The sequence below is a fragment of the Dysidea avara genome, chromosome 4 (genome assembly GCF_963678975.1).
Source record: "Dysidea avara chromosome 4, odDysAvar1.4, whole genome shotgun sequence".
NCBI lineage: Eukaryota > Metazoa > Porifera > Demospongiae > Dictyoceratida > Dysideidae > Dysidea > Dysidea avara.
This window is the reverse complement of record NC_089275.1, coordinates 7,865,756-7,885,184: the sequence shown is the minus strand read 5'-3', so window position 1 is coordinate 7,885,184 and position 19,429 is coordinate 7,865,756. Positions and strand designations below refer to the sequence as shown.

Below are 19,429 nucleotides of genomic sequence, written 5' to 3'. Positions count from 1 at the left end.
GCTTTTGAGCAGTGCTCAAGAATCCAGCCTAGTACACTCAAAATTATGCTTCCAAAATCAAGATTATGCTCTAGAGTTTGCTGTTTTATTAGAATTTCCTGGCTGCTGTATTAAGTGACTGCTCTCTCAGAGTATCTCAAACTTATTTCCGTGAATAATCAGCCAAGAAACAATAAAAATAACAACATTGCACATTTTCTTGGTATGAAATGCAGTATTAATTAAAGCATATGTTTTGCTGAATTTTTGGTGCATGCAGTGCACATTTACTTAAAAATCTTGATAGTCATCCTATTATGCTGGCAAAATTCTTGATGCTTTGCTAGCCTACTATGCTCAAAATTATGCTGGCATACTGTAGGGCAAGCAATTTTAATGGTATTAAATTTTCAAGGATTGCTAAAATGTGGCGAAATCAGTAAACAAATTTTTGTGGCTTAGTCATTTATTTACAACATGCACAGAAGTTACAAAGTATTTAATTTTCGTGGATAAGATGCCCACGGATTCACGAAATTTTGTATCCCACGAAAATTTCTTGCCTTACTGTAATTGGTGCAAGCCTAGCAATTAATCCACTCAGCACTATTGTGGTAAATGCTCATGATAACCAGCATTGAATTCATGAGTGCTACTTGTGAATCAACACCTACACGTGAGAAGGAATGGTACACAAAAAGGACAAAGGTAAGTTCATGATGCATGTGGTATGACTACTCCATGCCAGTTGGTGAACAGGCATAATATCAAGCCATAGCAATGTCAGACAGTGAAGAAATCAAACTCGTAGCATTAACTATATTCAAGTTATGCTTGGATGAGGCATCAGTTAGTCAGGCAGCTATTCAGATAATAGAAAATGTTAAAAAATTGTGAAGATTTGGGGTCACTCTGAACTCTGAGAAGACATTTATTGGGTTTGATTATACCTAACCAACACTGCAAACAAGTCATGAAGGAAAGCGAGGATGGTACATATTTGGGTGATATGTTTGGGAAAGAAAGCCCAGTCCTACTATAGAACTACCATACTGCAATTATTAAAGATACAACCTTATAAAGGGATAAAAGGGCACCGCTATAATTGTTAGTTGTTACCACATAATATAATATTTCTCATTATTACGTAATGTTATATTGCTCATGAGGTGTGGTGCATCAGATTTAAAACTAATTATAGTGTAGCTTTGTTGTAATATTAAAAAAATATTGTAGTTCACGCTTGCACTAATGAACTTGTATTGTCAAATTGCAGTTTTATGTAGTACAGTATAATATGGCAGCTCCTTTGTTACTATTAGGTGGACAAACATGTACTGACTTTGTTGATATTCACCAAAATGGGAGGGAATTAGGTGGTGCTAGATATGGAATTCTTCCACGTCTCAATTTTACTTGTGATGGAAGAATAACTGAAATTATGGCTAGAATTAGGAATAGAACTAGTGCTGACAAAAACGATTATCTAATTTGGAGACCATCGTCAACCAATTCAATGGTTTTTACTAGTATTGGTGAAGTTCAGTTACAAGAGAGTCAAGTGTCTCAGTGTAACAGTGATATTTACTGCATTGCTAACATTGTTCTAACTGGTAATGACAGAATAGAGTTTCAGTCGGGAGATGTTGTAGAATGGTACACACCACACAATGCTCGTTATGGGATGATGACCATATTAACTGATGGATATGTGGCATATTTTTGTCTTAGTTATACTTTGGCTCCTCCAACTTCAGCTAATATCAGTGAGAATTCTATTGGTGACCGGTTTCAACCATTAATCCAATTTGTGATTGGTATGCCCATGATAATACTGTGTTTGTTATGCATCTGTACAAAAGTACCAGAGAGAAAAGGTAAAATTATTAAATTTAGTCAGGTACCATGGCTTATTTCTTAGCTTAGCACAAAAGCTTAACCAGAGAAACTTCACAAACTCGACAATTGTAGTCAATTTAATTTGTCAAAATTTACTCAACTATGACATCATAAGATTTTGCGAAATGCTCAGTACAGTGGAACCTCAGTTATCCGAACCACTTGGGACCAGAGGTAGTCCATAAATCTGTAAAGTCCATGTATCTGAAACTGTGTATAAATAACCTTTTAAAATAACATAAAGAATTTTTTAAAGATATCAGTATTATCAACTACCCTAATAGAACAGTCACTACTCTAACAGAGCAGTCATTCCCGTAGTTCAGTTAACCAAGAATCCAGATAAGTGGGGTCCAGGTAACTGAGGTTCCACTGTAGACTGATTTTATAAAATGTTTTCTCATCAAGTATTTGCACCTTATAGTTAGTAATAACTATAAATGTCACTGTACCTGGATCTGCAAGAATTGTATATTATATGTTTAAATTTGTGTATGGAAGATTGTCTAAATATTGCATATTAAAAATACTATTCAACCCTATTTTAAATATAGTTCTTAAAACAAGGCACACAGCACTTCTGGTTTCCTGAAATTGTTTTCGTGTGTATGCATGTTTTTATATTTGTTTTTATGCCTGTTGAACCTGCACTTCTGTGGCAAAGGAGCTTAATAAATTATTAAGTAAGAATCATAGCAGGGCCAGCTCACTTGTAAAACATTGAATCTTACTGATGGTTTACTGATGTTATGTGTAGGAAGCTGTTGAACTAAGAGTCTGGACAATGTCATTATCTCTTAAAATAACAAATCTAGTGCACTTTAGATAAATTAGCAGTGGATACTTTACCATAACCATAATGGTGTTGTTAATCCAAAGCTAGTAGGACCAATTATACTACTGCTTTATTAGTATATGGACCGGATTTGCAAAAAGGTACCTTTTCCACACATTTTACAGGTGAGCAAACAAAGCAATGCAACTATTGACTCCATTTACTGATCAAATTGGTCTTAGTTTCAAAATGTAGCCATATACTTTAGCTGCACTCATGGAAAAGTTCAGGCAAGTGTATGTAATGACTAAAAAGTTATGAAGCTTCAAAGATCAAAAAAATGGGTCAAATTTTGTGTGTGAAAAAGGTACCTTTTTGCAATCCGGTCACAATTATTATGTAATAGGATGGATGGCTGTGGTATTTGGGATTAAAAGTGCAAGCATTGTAAACAGGAAGGAGTAAAATAGTGCATGACAAAGCCAGGCACTATTTTCTTCCTGTTTACAATGCAAGAACTATTAATCCCGAATACCACAGCCATCCGTCCTATTGCAAATTAATCCGACAACCATAACAACTGTTACTAGGCAACATAAATTCAAAAAATAGCCACTGGGCTAAATACTATCAAATTTTTTTAGCCAATCAGATGCGTATATCAAATGTACAAGTGATATACTAATTCTATTGGCTAGTTTGCTGTAGTATATCAAAAATATACCACAAGCTGCTAATGGAGTTTTTTGTACAGGACACGATATTGATGTTGTATTAAGAGTATTATACTGTAACACATTCACTTGTTGGATTAGAATAATTATATAACTGCTCTATTAGAGTATTTCGATCTTACAGGCGTGGGTGTGTGTTAGGTCAGCCTTGCTTCACAGACCCCATTTTACACTTCATACACTAGTTGTCTAATACCACAGTGTGTTTTGTGTCAATTCTTCCAGCTTGAGTCAGTCCAGAGTCATGGGGGTAATTTAGATTGTCATATATATATATATATATATATATATCTAATCCAAAACAGCCAAGCTGTAAAAAAAGAGTGCGGCCCTCAGAAAGGCTATGGTGAAAAAAGATGTGAAATCCAAGGTGGCGGCCAAGAAATGGCTGTGATGGTAGGTTAATAGTAAAAGTTTTAATAACGACAATTCAGGTGAATTTGGTGCCACTTGCGCACTCTTTATTTACAGCTTGGCTGTTTTGGATTAGATTTCACTTCTTTTTGTATTTGTGTCCAAAGCCAGCCTATGGCCGGCTTTAGGGCTTTTTAACCTATCATTTTTTTCTTTACCACAGGAAGAAGAAAAGATGAAACAGGGTGATTTCTTTGTAGCTGAACTCTCTACAAGGTGATCCTTCTAGCTGATCTCTCTACCGGATGACTTGTTTGTAGTTGAACTCTCTACAGGGCGATTTGTTTGCAGCTGAACTCTCTACATGGTAGTTTCTTTGTTGCTGAATTCTCTATAATGTAACTTCTTCTAGCTGATCTCTCTACAGGGTGACTTGTTTCTAGCTGATCTCTCTACAGGGTGACTTGTTTCTAGCTGAATTCTCTACAGGTGATTTTTTTGCAGCTGAACTCTCTTACATGGTGGTTTCTTTGTAGCTGAACTCTCTACAAGTTGACTTCTTCTAGCTGATCTCTCTACAGGATGACTTGTTTCTAACTGAACTCTCTACAGGGTGATCTGTTCATAGCGGAACTTTCTACTGGGTGATTTGTTTGCAGCTGAACTCTCTACATGATGGTTTCTTTGTAACTGAACTCTCTACAAAGTAACTTTTTCTAGCTGAACTCTCTACAGGGCAATTTGTTTGTAGCTGAAATCTCTACAGGGTGATTTGTTTGAGCTGAACTCTCTACATGATGGTTTCTTTGTAGCTGAACTCTCTATTAGGTGCATTCTTCTAGCTGATCTGACTACAGGGTGACTTGTTTGTAGCTGAATTCCCTACAGAATAAGTTGCAATGTAATATAATTGAGTAAAATAATTATAAACGCAGCTGAATGCTCTATTAGGGTGACTGTTCTATTAGAGTATCTCGATCTCTCATTTTCTACACGTAGTTGCCTTTCGAATCATAACTCGGTAGTTTGTAATCCGATTCTTCTGTACTACTGCAAGGAGTTTCCATGATGATTATTCCAGCTACATACTGATTTTCAGCTCGTTGCTCTAAGCGGTTTGCCTGGTAGACACGAAAACTAATAGTTTTTTATTCATAAAAATCGATCGCGTAATTTTGACACAGGTTGAGTTTTGTGTCATATCTCCATGGTCTTTATCTCGATTCCACAAAAAAGCACTCCTACGATGGTTGCTCCATCTACATATCAATTTTCAACTGATTCCTTCAAGGGGTTTACCCTGTAGGCGTGACAGACCTCCGACCTTATTTTATGCAAATAAACGGTGGGGACTATTCTACGGAACGGAACGGAACGGAACGGAACGGAATGATGGACTAAACTGCGGAACGGAATGCTTTCTCAGATTGAAGCTTGCAGCTTACCATTGCTGTACAAGTTATCAGTGGCACTTCCAGCAGGTAATCAAACGTACCCCAAGAAAGATAAAACGAATTTAAGGATCGATTGTGGGTTCTTGTTGGTTGTCATTAGTAACGAAGTACTAATTGTGGGAATAGCTGACTCAGTGATTTCATATTCGGATATATCAAGTAGGGAACTTAATGCATGACTTTTTTTTACTAGTATGTGAGTTATTTTTACTTACTTGACTTTAGAATGTACAGTCTGAGGCCCAGCCTTTCTAATCGGCATAAATCAGTATGTGTATAGCTACACTACAAAGGAAACAAGTATGGTGACAAGCTGAATCAACTCAGTCTAAGTAGAATCTAAAGGAATTTTGTGCAGTGTGTGAGGAGCAAACATTCAGATACCTCAAGGAGGCTATATTGTGTGAACATCAATGATTCATTAACAGAGTAGTGGACTATTGTCAGATATCTCAGCCTGAGTACTGAGTTGAATTCTGGATGGGGTCTATTTTACAGAATGGAGTGCTTTCTGAATCAACTTGCAGCTTGGCTAGCTGCTATCATTGCTGAAATTGCATTTTATCACTTAATTATAAAACATTAATTAAGTGATTGTTTAGGTAATCATGACTTTATTCAGTGTAATAAACAGAATATATGGTTGATTGAGTGAGGTATCACTTTCAGAATGTTCAGACGACCAGTGATGAGATGCATGGATTCATCGAATTTTTGTTGTGGTTGGAGACATTAAATATCCAAAAGCAAACTGACTGTATAATATTAATTCACTTTCTTTATATTTTCTCAATTTTGAGCCTGTATACAAATAATTGAATTTTCCTTGTCAATAGAAATCCTAGAATAAGATGGGAGAGAAACTTATCTTTGTTTACCTATACTGTACAACCAAGAGTTCGTAATACTGATTTGTATGGGGGAGAGTGTCTAACTCTCAGTATGGCCTGTACAAACACCCTGTGTAAAGTTCACCTTTCATCAAATCAACACCTTTACTGGGGGATAGAAAACTGTTGATTAGAGTTGCTGAAGAAGGTAAAGCCTTTGTTCTGAAATAAGGCCGAGGTGTTACTTTAAGCAGGGTGTTTGGTGAATGCATTCAAGTTAGACACTCCCCACCTTATTATGAACTCTTGGTACAACTTCAAAGGAAATGAAGAAAGCATACAGATGAATCAATAAAATCACTACAGTAAGGTGAATTACAGACTAGTGAGATCTTGGTTAATTAATGACAGTGGTTGGAGATTAAGTGTGGTAGCTTCTTGCTCTTGAATATGTTGCAAAGTGGAAGTACAAATCAAAATGGGATATCAATTTCATTATGAAAAATTTGTATACATAAATAATCTAGCATTACTATTTCATTTGTCCTCCACTTAAACATGCTACAACAGTACTAGTGTCAGTAAATTGGCAGTGAGTCTACCTTGAAATCTCAACTCTAGAGTAGATCCAACACAGGACAGCCCGCACTGTAACAAATACATGTGATCCCATTGTAATTTCATGGACCAGCTGGACTGGGAATCACTTGAAAATAGACGAACAAATTTAACCTGTTTTGTTTGAAGTGAAGCATGTGAAATGTTACACTTAAGAAATCCTACGATTCTTAGGTGGTATGTAATTAATGTAAGTGTTCCATTTCAGGTCTGACTAGATACATTGAAATTACACACACATCCTGGTCCAAATCACGTTTGCCTGGTGGCTACGGGCATGGTTTCACATGCGGCTTATAATAGAGATTTGGCTGATCTTGGAGTTTTGACATTTAGCCTGATTCAAGGCTAGCAGTCAGACACATCCTTGAATTGTGCAACAGATAAAATCAGCTCACTATTGAATACGGCATTAGTCCACTGCACCAGCTGTTAATATATAAATAACTCCATGCATACACTTCAGTGATGTTTGCAGAATATACCCTCCTTGCGGTCTGCCAAAATATTTGCTCCTCACACACTGCACAAAATTCTTCAAGTTTTAATTCAGCTGGCTCTTTCCTGTTACCAGTATCTTCCTGCTTGCTTTATTTATACACTGACTTATGACTTGAAAGACCGGCCCAGACTGTTTTGTAAAGTCTAAATAAGAAAAACAGCTCACATAAAGTTCCCTTCCGTATGGATGAACATCACTGATACAGCTCATCCCACAATAATACTTCGTTACTAATGACAACCAACAAAAACCCACAATCGATCCGTTAATTCTTTTTATCTTATGTTTAACCACCCACTGGAGATGCCACTGCTAACTTATAAGGGAAGTTTCAGCAATGGTAAGTTGCAAGCTTCAGTTTAAGAAAGCGTTCCGTTCCGTGGTTTAGTCCATCATTCCGTTCCGTTCCGTTCCGTTCCGTTCCGTTCCGTAGAATAGTCCCCACCCAAATAAACGGTCATAACTCCGTGAATGTTCATCGGATTCCCACCAAAGTTGGTACGGAGATCCGCCTTAATGAGTCCTTTACGTGTGCCAAATTTCAGCCCAATCCGAGCAAAACAGCTGTTAGAAACGGTTTACCTCGAAAGTTTGCTAGGCGCCAACTTCTCCAGCAACTGTCTGTGACTTTGTGGAGGTACAATGCAAAAATGATACTCCGCCCGTATTCGCTTACTGCTCAAGACGAATTTCCTGACTTTGACATTGGTTAAGTTAAGTACGTAGCTAGTAATAGGTATATAAAAAAAGAAAGAAAAAAAAGTAGGTATATAGTTAGGTAATAGACTAAGTAGTAGCATGGTGTAGTTTTCAGTATGTACGTGAATTCTTTCTTATCGAGCACGCATTCGTGTTTTATGGCGGATTTTGCGAAGTGTGCGAAATGAAGATGAAGAAGAAGAAAAAAACGAAGAAATTAAAACGAAATTTTGTTCGCTCGTATCTCGGAAATGGCTGGAGCGATTTTCTTCAAATTTGGTATGTAGACTCCCCTAACCGGCCGGCACTTCTTCAGCAAATTTGGTACCAATCGAAGTAGGTATCACCATAGATATTAGAGAGAATATCTATGGTATCACAGAGCTACATAGGTGTGAAAATTGCGTTTTCTTTATTCCTGTTAACATACTCACGGTGTGGCGCGCCGGCTTCTTGGGCCACACGACACACTACCGTGTGTCTTGTAGTAGTGTGCGATATCAGGATTTTTATTTCGATACGATATTGGAGTAAATATCGAACTTTCGATTCGATTTTCGAAATTTTTATTTGTGTGTACAATTTACACACTAAAATTATTGCATAAAACTAATAATAAGCCTAGAAAACTGGTAGACAAGTTTTTAAAGTGGCTAGATAGCACAGAACCAACCTTCATTTCTAGCGTGATTGCGCAATCACACATTAAATGCTGTAGATTTATCGAATAATTCTTCGATATTTCGATAATTATGGCAAAATATTACCTTTTCGATAAATATCGAAATCTACTAAAGCAGTATCGAAAATCGATACGATAACGATATTGACAAATTTATCGCGAAATCGATATTTTTCGATATATCGCACATCACTAGTGTCTTGATATACACACATGAAAAGTAGACCAAGTTATTGCAGAGCAAGGAAGTACAGAATTTCTTATAATGTGAATGACACGCCAAAGCATGATACAACAATAACACTATATTATTAGGTTACACTGATGAAATGTAGTATTACTGTTGCATCGTGACTTTTCTGCAAACACTAATTTTCAAGTTATGGCAAATCCAGTCACACTTTTAATAGCAATGTTTTATTATGAAAGCAATTCCCCAATTATAGATAAAAGTTATTACAAAGTACATTGACAAGCAGAAGGAAAAATAGAAATTTTATTGGGGATCAAAGAAAAAAGCAATGAAACAAGTTAAGGAAATAGCTGAAATGTAGTGAAACAAGGAAGGTTGCCTATATACATGCAGATATACTAGCTAGTGGATATTTAATCCCTCATTCAGTTATGGTTCTGAATTACGGTTTAAATGTCTACTAGTATACCTGCAGTTTTAGGCTACCTCTCTTGTTTCACTACTTTTAGCTGTTCTCTTGTTTAGCTAGCTATAGGTTTCGTAAAACACAGTTGTTCATAGCTTGTTCTCTGATGCACTATATTGATTTATACCTATGAAAGGGGCCAGGGGTATATGAAGAACAATTTTTACTCTCTTGAATTGTAACAGATCTTCGGTGTACTGACCTACCCAATGCAGTGGTATCTTCGTGTAATTCTGATAATGGAGATGGTTATGAGGGAGACACTTGTAGTTTCACATGTAACACTGGTTATGAGCTAAGCGGTAGTAGCACTAGGATCTGTCAGAGTGATGGGAATTGGAATGGTACTGGAATAATGTGCAGACGAGATGTGCTTATGTAATTTAATATTTGCTGTAATTTGAAATTTGTGTTTTGTGTATATCCAGTTCCTTAACTTGGCACTAATCCAAGTAATCAGTCTATTTTGCTTTTGGTCATACTATAGATTTTCTTTCAGCAATTTTTATTCCTATTATGTTCATTGTTTTGCCAGAGGCATTGTATTTGCTAATTTACTAATATGCAACCAGCTTGGCTGTACAATAAGAGTGTGTCCACACAAGTAAAAGTAACTGATGACTAATACAGCTGATACCATATAGCAGAAAGTATTGGTGGGGGGAAAATTTTGGCGAATTGATCATTGGCAGAAATTGGCGAATAATATTTTGGCAAACACATGACATTACTTTGCCCATGCAATTTTAATCTGACAGCGTTGGTGATGAAGCTTTTCGATGTCTACGGACAAAGTACTACAGTTCAATGCCTCTCATTCGAATCAACGTGTACTTATGCAAATACGTACCTAGCTTGAGAGCTAGCTGTAATAAAAGCAACATGCACTAGCTTGCTAAGTCAGTAATCAAGACTGGAATGCACGTGACAAGTGAGGCAAGGCATGTGTATGGGCACTGAGCTGAATCACTCGAGCATCTGCCTGAGCTATTAGTCTAAAACCATACTGTATTCAATGGGATACTTGCGGAAGACTAACCACTCACTGCTGTAACAATATTCACTCACTGATGAACAACGTCTACTACACTTTCAGTGTTTAGAAAAATAGCGAGTAAAATTTTGGCGAATCCAAGCATACTCGCCAAATTCTCCAAAATTTTCCACTATATGGTACCTGGTATAGCCAAGAATGAATGGTAATACTATAACTAAGATTTAACATTGATTCTTTAATATTGACTCATGTATTACATTTAGTTGCATCCTTAATTAATAAGTCTAATTGGCTAATAGTTTGGCTGTCTTTTTCGATATAAAATTACTAGCCAATTAGAGTTATAAGGAATTATATTAATTATATAAGAGAGCAGTAAAACTGAATGTAGAATGTAAGTTAGCAATATTAATTTTATACTGTATTATAGGTGACCAGGCCTGCGAAAATAGGGCATGTGGGCACAAACTACACCTCTTCACATAACAGGGCATATCTCAGTACTGGAATACACTATTTGTATTCTGTAGATTGCATCATAAAGCCAATTAAATGTTTACTAAGAGCAGAAAACTGCATTGTAACAGCATATTGGTACAAAAAGTTATGAGTGATGCAATTTTGAAAAATTAGGCAAAAATCATGTGCCCGCATGCCCTATTTTCACAGGCCCAGTTACATAGTTACATAGTTGCATTAACATTCATTCATGGATGCACCAGATATTTGATTGCTAGTTATGTGGGCCTGCCCTTCTTTTATAGCCCAGCGGTTTTTGCTTGGAAATCATTTATCTTTTGTAAATAAATGCTTGTATTAAGTAAGGTAAATCGTAATTCATAAAACTTCAAGCCATCTAGCTTCCCTTCTCCCATGGCTGCCCTAGAATTTAACTAGCATTTTAATGATATTGTTAACTGTGCCTGTAGCCTATATAAATTATATTATCTTACAAACTTGGGTACACTGTTTCTTATATAACAGTATCGTACACATCAAGAGTTCATAATGTATATATTTATTATGAATTTTTGTACACATGCACACCAGCTTCGAAAGAAATTGGCTGCTATTTTGACAATTAGCTATTGCTTTATGTTTATATGTAGTTCCTTGTCCATTACTTACTGATCCTGTTAATGGAATGATCACTTGTTCACTGGGAGATGATGGAGTTCCTTCCTATGAAGACACCTGTAGAGTCACATGTAACAATGGGGATGTGTTAACACAAACTTGTCAGAGTAGTGGAAGATGGAATGATACTGAAACTGTTTGTGAAAGAGGTATATGTTTTGTGTTTGTTTTAAAATGTAGATATCAGGTACGATTTTTATGATGCAAACCAAAGCTAAATTTGGCAATTAGCTAAGTTAGTTTTGTAATGGATTACAATAATTGTTTAACTGAAGCAAAAATTTCTTGTGAGGAGTCAACACCACTGTCAAATGCCCATCAGTCTTCAATGGATCCCTCTAGTGCATGATGGGATTGATGGCAGAGGCATCAATAATGAGTAGAACAAACAGTAGCTGAAAATGAAGCAGAATGGCCACTTTGCTTTCAGTAATTGGAGGTAGGATTTACACTCATTAAACCATGTTCATGTAAAAGATCAATGCCTTCCACTGATATTCTATATAGCTAGTTAATCTTTTAGGAAACTTAAAAGCACTAGATAAAATACAATGCGGCTTAATTTAGTTGATTAAACTTCTTTTCATCTGAGTTAAAGCCTTCTTCCAATAAAATTACTGATGGAAGTCATTTGCTGCCCTCGTATAGCTACTCACTGAACCTACAAATTAAATTGCAGTCAGGCTACTATAGCTAGTGCTAGCTGACCAATAGTTACAGATAGGTCAATATATCTACTGAATTCTTACTAGCTAAATGGTTATCCTGGCTATATATAGCTCAGTAAGCTAGCAACATTTTTGTCTTGGAACATTTTAATCAGTGAATACTTTATTAGAATATTTCACTACAAAGTAACTGTTCTATTAGAGAGTATTGATCTAAGGAGCTAATCAACTCTTTTGCTTCTTCGTCTTGGTGTTTGTCCTTCATTATCACTAGTACCATCACCTCTTCTGTTTGTTTGAATTCTGCATGTAGTCTTGGAAGGTTTACTACTAATATGACTCCCTGTATTCACAGGCTTTAAGCCTTCTCACAGGTCCCTAGTGGGATATAGGCATGAGGCTATTATGCTCCAAAAAATGAGCATTATGCTTTTGAGCAGTGCTCAAAAAATCACCTATTATGCTTTTGAGAATTGCCCATTATTCCCAAAATTATGCCACCACAATTGGCTAATAATGCCAGTTTATTGCTGTATCAGACTATTTTCATTGATGTTTAAGCTTCAAATAGTCTTGAATTCTTTAGATGGTTGCTGAATTAGAGTATTTGACTTTAATATGACTGCTTTATTAGAGTAAATAATATTCAGTGACTGTTCTATTAGAGATTCTGACTGCTCTATTAGAGTATCTCGATCTTTTTTAACGGAATTGTGCATTCTGCAGATTTTCTTACTGTTAAAGCTTTATAATCACCTCAAAATGCTAGCATAATTCCTGATTTCCACACATACCTATTATTCCCGAAATTATGCTGGCATAATCGCCGCATCCCTAGTGGGATAGCATTTACAGAATAATGCACAAACTATTGATACTGGCATTATTAGAAGTTTAAAACTTGAGGTGTGATCCTTTGCTGTAAGGAAGTGATAGTATCAGTAGCTGATGAATATTGGTGATTATGATTCATGTATGAGATGGTTTGGTTGTAGCTAATTAAAGAAGAATCAGTTACAGAGAGAAAACCATCAATTATGAAATGATGAAAATACATAAATTACAGAAAGTATTGTAGTCCTCAGTCATGTGTATGGTCCTAAGGATTACAAAGAACCAGCATGGGCATGGCAAGGGTGTGAATATAAAAGTAAAATAAAAAGAAGCAATATAAATTAAGCTAATACTATATCCATGCAGCCACTCTTAATATATGGCTAGTTGCCTAATGGCTGGACAGTAAGCCAAACCCCCAAGGGGCTTTCGGAAACCTTGGAAACCCTCCTAAAACTGCCCCTGAGTTCACAACGTGTTTAGCATCCCCATTTTATCCATGCATGTTTTAATATTGGGATCTGAAACGTTTACTACTGCAATAACAGTATTTTCATTACACTGGTTGCTTTTAAATCATTAATCTTTAGCGTACATATATACAGTACATATGGGTGTTAGGCACCAGCCTATTATGCTGGCATAATTGTGAGCATAATAGGTACCTGAAAGCATCAAGCATAATGCTAGCATAATAGGCAGAATAGTTATGTCATACTGTAAGCAAATATGCATGCCACTGAAAAGGGTGGACAGAACAGTTGATGCCGCAGTGGAGCATAGTTATTTGATACGACTATTATTATAGTTTACAATGCAGCCAAATTCTTAATGCACAACGAGCGCTAACTTTTACATTTAACCAGTTATTCATAAGCCAAAGTTTATCATTATCCATTAGAAAGTATCAAAACATGGGAACTGCAGCAAAATTTGAGCATAATTATGAGCATAATAGGCAAAAAATTTGAGCACTATACCATAGCATGATAGGCAAAATTAAAAGCATAATAGGCTGGTGCCTAATGGGTGTAGACAGTCATGCATGCAATTTTATCAAAACCAACCAGGCATGTGCCCTGCAGCAAGATGCACAACTGGTTAAAGTTTTATCATCTGATTCATTGTAAAGTGACCACCTCATATTAATGCATGATTGTGTTATTATTATAATAACAGGCTTATGTGCATGGTCTTATACTCATATGCAGTGTCATTAAAATTAATTTTTACTTTATTTCCAGTATCATGTAATAATCTAAGTGATCCAGATAATGGTATTGTGATTTGTCTTTCTACCACAAGTGTCTTCCAGGATACATGTACTTATTGTAACAGACAACCAAATTGTACTGCTGACGGGACATGGAGTAGTGAGCCAGTGACTTGTACCATCTTAACATGTAATGATCTAGAAGTGGAGATAGCAAACAGCCAATCAATTGGTGACTGTAGTGTGATTTATGGTTCAATCTGTTTACTGAATTGCTCCAGTGGTTATATTGCTAATGGTAATGGAGAACATGTGTGTGATGATATTAATGATGATGGAACTTTGGTTACGTGGAGAAGTGTTGGAGATAGTTTTCTGTGTAATAGTGCCAGTAAGTGTTATTTAAAGTTATAAGACATGTTAGTACCTTTACTACAATATAGCAAGTGAATCAGATGGATCAGCATCAGTTAGTGCAGTTATTGGTGGAACATTAGGAGGAGTTGTAGTGCTTATACTGTTCATTATGCTGTGTATAGTGTTTGTGAGATGGTTATATCAGAAAAGTATTCCTTCCAACAATAAAAACAATAACTATAAGGAAACCACTGCAACTATCTCTGTGTTTAATCCAGAGTACAACTCTATGAAATCAGATACCAATTATTATGACTACACTGATAATGATGTTATACCTAACCCACATCAAGACCAGAGTATGAGTAATTCATATGAATTATCCAACAGGGAATATGGTGGAGAAAACGATGCAAATGTACTGGATTCAAATATAACCATTTAGCCCAGCCCATGTTACAGTGTAGCAAAGCATCACAGGAAGTTGAGTAAAAAACAGTTTGGTTATGTGGGACCCAACAAGTTTACAAAACATCCACTACGTGGTCACACAGATGCCAAACGACTATATTAAGATGGATTCGTTAACCAATGGAGGGACATGCACAGAATCCCAAAGGTCTGATGTAAAAATGACTCCTAATCCATCTTATGAAATAATGTAGTGACTAATTCCAGTACAAGGGAAAAGCAAGTTATTGTGCACAAATTTCCAGTACAACTTTTATGCAGTATAGTTTTTTTTCGTTTACTTGTTTTTGTTCTTTTATTAATGATGTTGAACTAGCAATTATTAGCTAATTAAATGCATAACTGTATCAGGTTGTTTTTCTACAAACGATTAGCAGGAAGATAATGGCAACAGTTCCGTAGAGTTTTTGTCCATTACCAATGAACAGTATGTTTGTTGGTTTTAGTGTAATCTCATACAGATGGGGCGTGTCAAGTGGCCAAGCAAGTCCACATGCCATACCGTGAGTATACCTACAGGAAAAAAAGAAATTTTATGCATACCATAATATTTCCTCACCAAATAGAATGATTTTTACCTTGCAAATTGCCTCTGTAGGATAGTAACTGTTTACTCTGCATATATGTGACAATGTAATTATGTATATAACTACAGTGTTCAAAAAGCTATACTTTGCACCCACAGACTGTTTTGTACCACACCTGCATGATGGTTACTAATGATGATGGCCAGTCTTTTGATGGTTACTACAGAACACTGCTTGTGTGAAGGAATGTCCTATAGCTAGTAAATTTTATTTGAAAAATTGCTATAATTTTAAAGGTTCTGCAATATGTATGAATTTCTAGAGTGGCTGTGTACAATGCACAGTTCAGAAAATACGTTTTCATAGCTTAGAGTGTTTAAATTGAATTTACATACATGTAGACCACACAGCAAATTTGATTAAATTCACTCCTGATATATTCAGAGCAGATTAAGCAATTTCTCATTGACAGAACTCAACAAGTTTTTTTTATTTATTAATGCTTTACAGCACAAGTGCTGAAGGTCTGCAGGACACCTGGTCCTACAGCCTGCTCAAAGACTTTAGCTACTTAGACTTTAGCTACTTAAGGTGTGTTTGAAAAGTTGGAGAGAAAGGAGAAAAAATCCATGACTGGACCTAGGTAGTTTTATTGAGAAGAAGTCTAATACCTTGACCCCAGTAATTTGCTTATCCAATGGTAATGTTAAGAAAGTTTATACACAGTAGAGTTATGTGGTTAAAGTTTAAAACTACAAGTAGATTTATATGGATCTGAGAGGTCTTTGTCACTGACTCCTTTGTTATCAACCCATCCCTCCCTACACATTTTGCAGGGTTTTTGGGACAACATTCTGAGACCTCAATTAGGATACTCTGTTCTTAAGTGAGTAGGCAACTAGAACATGCTATAGCTGCATTTTGTGAGTACAAACTGAACTTTATGAGGCTGTTGGGCACTTTTATATAATTATGACAACCACACTACACTAATTGAGAAAAAAACCATTAACTACTTTTATTCAAAATGAAACGAGTCCACACAACATTACAATATTCAAGATAAGGTCTCACAAGTGTTACAAAAGTAGGCTGTTGCTTTAGCCCCGTAAGTGTATCCATACTAGCCCCTTACAAGCAGTTTAGAGATGTGCTGACAGTGCTTATATTCCATTTCAAATTGTCACACCGAGATATTTACCCTCAGTCTAAGCAAATGTGGACCTTAATAATAATTTCCAATACACATTGTCTTGTTGGATCTGTTCTGATTGTCTGGATGGGGGTAGTAAAGTGGTCAATTGTCACATGAACAATGATATGGCCAGCTCTTCATGAACTCCCTTTTAGGTTGTTATCAATTGACATTAAGATTTTAGGTTAGCAAATTCATTTTTATGGTTCCTTTTCTTATGGTAAAATTACAATTATAAACCAAGCCTAACAATACATACATTACAATAATAGATTGAGATTCATGTGAGTACCAGAGCTCATGCCCTGGTTTAGCTATGCCACTGCACATGAGAGGAGGGACCAAGCATAAAATGAGCTGCAAATTTACAAACAGGACACCTCAGCATACAAAGCAACATCATCAGGATACAATTTTCAAAGAAGACAACTTCACTTTAGAATTGTGTTTAGTAGCAATATAACGTGCTAATAACTTTGTTAAAGAATGTGGCCTCTTAAAAGGTAATGTGAAATGTTGTGAAACCAATTATAAAGGTGTTGGTGAATTACAGCAATGACTGATGTTACCTAATGCCAATCAGCTTTCCAGTAATAATGACAGTATCATTATGTCGTTATTAAATAATAAAACAAAACATTTGCTACTTTTGATTTCACAGCTTTTTTTACCCTGGCATTTACATAGGTAGTGGCAGTGATGGGTCAGTATGGTGGGGGGAAGGGAGGCACTCTCCCCCCTTCAAATTTTAAGCAGTACTGCAAATGACTGTGCATCAGAATGCATCAGGAACAGCGTAGTAAGTAACCTGAGATTACTTTTGACAAGAGTTCATAATAGAGGCAGGAGTATCCAACCCTGTACCTGTATTGCCTCCTGCACCATGCTATCATTACCCTTACCACCCACAACCCACGTACATTGGGTTGTGCGCCACCAACTCTATTGTTATTGATTTCCAACATACATTACACACTATAACCATACAAGCAAATTGCACATAATAATCCAGAAAAATCTCAAGTGAATACAATGTGCATAGTTAAACTGTGCATTCTGTGCAATGAACTTTTACTAGAGTGCATTATATACATGTGCGAATATGAATGATAAACACTTTAAATAAAATATTAAATTTATAAAGTACAGCATAACTTTATTACTATACTGTTTACTGTAAAGATAGCATGTCCAGCAATTATATTATGTTAACTCTGGTAAAGCAGACAACCATTGACATCCTTTCTTATGTTGACTGCAAACAAAACAAGATCTACTAACCACCAGATAAAACTAATTAGAATAAGCACTACTCCCACACAAAACCAAAATTTTGTACGTTTATTTATTTTTGAGTCTTCTTGATCAAATGCTTGCACTGGTACTTCTGACGTGCTTTTGCATTTAAATTTGCAACATTTGTAGCATTTTATTATGTTTAAAAGTAATGATATAATTGAAACCACCCCAAAAACCAATTGTACTGGTGCCAAGCGATGTTCCTCAATGTAGAAGTTTGCCGCTCCAGTAAAAGATTAAAAAAAACTAAGCAATAATGCTGTTAAGTGGCTTTTCTTTCCATGAGTACACTTTAGTTCTCTGTCATCTTCCAGATAAAGATCATGACATTTCTTCACTTTGCATGTGTTTGTACGATTATCATAGTAGTAGCATTCTGGTATTCTGCAAACACATATTCCAATAGTGGTGTTGCAGTCACCTACACCATGTGGGAAGCCACAGTCAGTAAAACCAAGAGTACATAATAATAGAGGAGAGAGGAGAGTGTCTAACTCTCAATATAGGCTGTACAAACACACAGCGCTCAAACCCTCCTACTTCAATCCATAGAACAGCTAGCCATATATCAATACCTTTTTGTGAACAGAAGACTGTTAATATCTGTTGATTGAAGCAGTATAATGCTGAAGCCTACTTCAGAGGGCAGCGCCTATAATCGAGATAGCAGCGCCGTTTGTCACCTTTGGTGGCTATAGATGATTGCGTAATGTCTGAGCGCTGTGCGTTGGCGAATCTATAGCAGTTAGACACTCTCCTCTCTCTTCTATTATTATGTACTCTTGGTAAAACTACTGCAAAATTGGTTATTCTCTACATCTTCTTCATCTGTAGAACACTTTATTACGCCTAGAGAATATACCCTAATAGAGATCTATTCACCAAAGTAGACTGTTGCATAAAATCATTCTTATTACATAATATGTATGTACTGTATACATGTATTATACACTGTATGTATTGGGCCAGATGACTGTGCCATTTTTTCTGTATTATGAATCATTAGCACTGGTACTTGCATGCCCGCCTGACAGTTTCTGAGGACACATCAATTAGCACTGGCAAGAGTTTAGCATACAGTAACAAAATCAGAGTTGTTCACCCATTACAAAGCTACTGTACCTACGGTCATACCCTCTATGCTCTATTAGAGATTACATTTGTTAGTTGAAAATTTTGAAAATACTTTCTATTAGTGAACAACTCTGATTGTTGATGTAAGTACTTAATACACATACTAGGTAGGTTATTTACAGTACTCTTTGTGGTGCCCAGGTCTATATATCATAAAGTATGATGGTACTGTATATTAGGGATATGAAGGTTTGGGTTTTTCTGGCTAAAAATTATTATTACCCTAAAAACCAGCTTCGCAATAATACCTTCAGCTTTGTCAGTATTGAATTGGTTTGGTATAGCCAAAAATGGTTTCAGTATAACCTGAAACATTTCCAATAGGTTGCTAAAACTTTATTCAGTGGAATTCTCTACTGACAGACTGACTGGAATGATGCTTCAGACAAGCATAACTCCATAACAGCTAAGG

The 19,429-nt window shown here is 36.1% G+C and overlaps 1 protein-coding gene and 1 long non-coding RNA gene across 2 annotated transcripts in view; one reads left to right on the top strand and one right to left on the bottom strand.

Annotated features, from left to right (window-relative positions):
* The first annotated feature begins 1,276 nt into the window (after window positions 1-1,276).
* Window positions 1,277-15,216, top strand: LOC136253501 (E-selectin-like). The gene is made up of 4 exons (XM_066046173.1): window positions 1,277-1,796; window positions 11,292-11,468; window positions 14,066-14,425; window positions 14,478-15,216. Exons 1-4 carry the CDS (start codon window positions 1,277-1,279, stop codon window positions 14,834-14,836), a joined length of 1,416 nt encoding a protein of 471 aa, XP_065902245.1. The 3' UTR covers window positions 14,837-15,216.
* A 2,049-nt stretch (window positions 15,217-17,265) lies between these two features.
* LOC136253107 (uncharacterized) overlaps window positions 17,266-19,429 on the bottom strand; it is a 28,732-nt gene continuing 26,568 nt past the window's right edge. Inside the window, exon 3 of the long non-coding RNA XR_010699959.1 lies at window positions 17,266-17,839. This is a non-coding gene — a long non-coding RNA (uncharacterized lncRNA). The remainder of the gene's footprint in view (window positions 17,840-19,429) is intronic.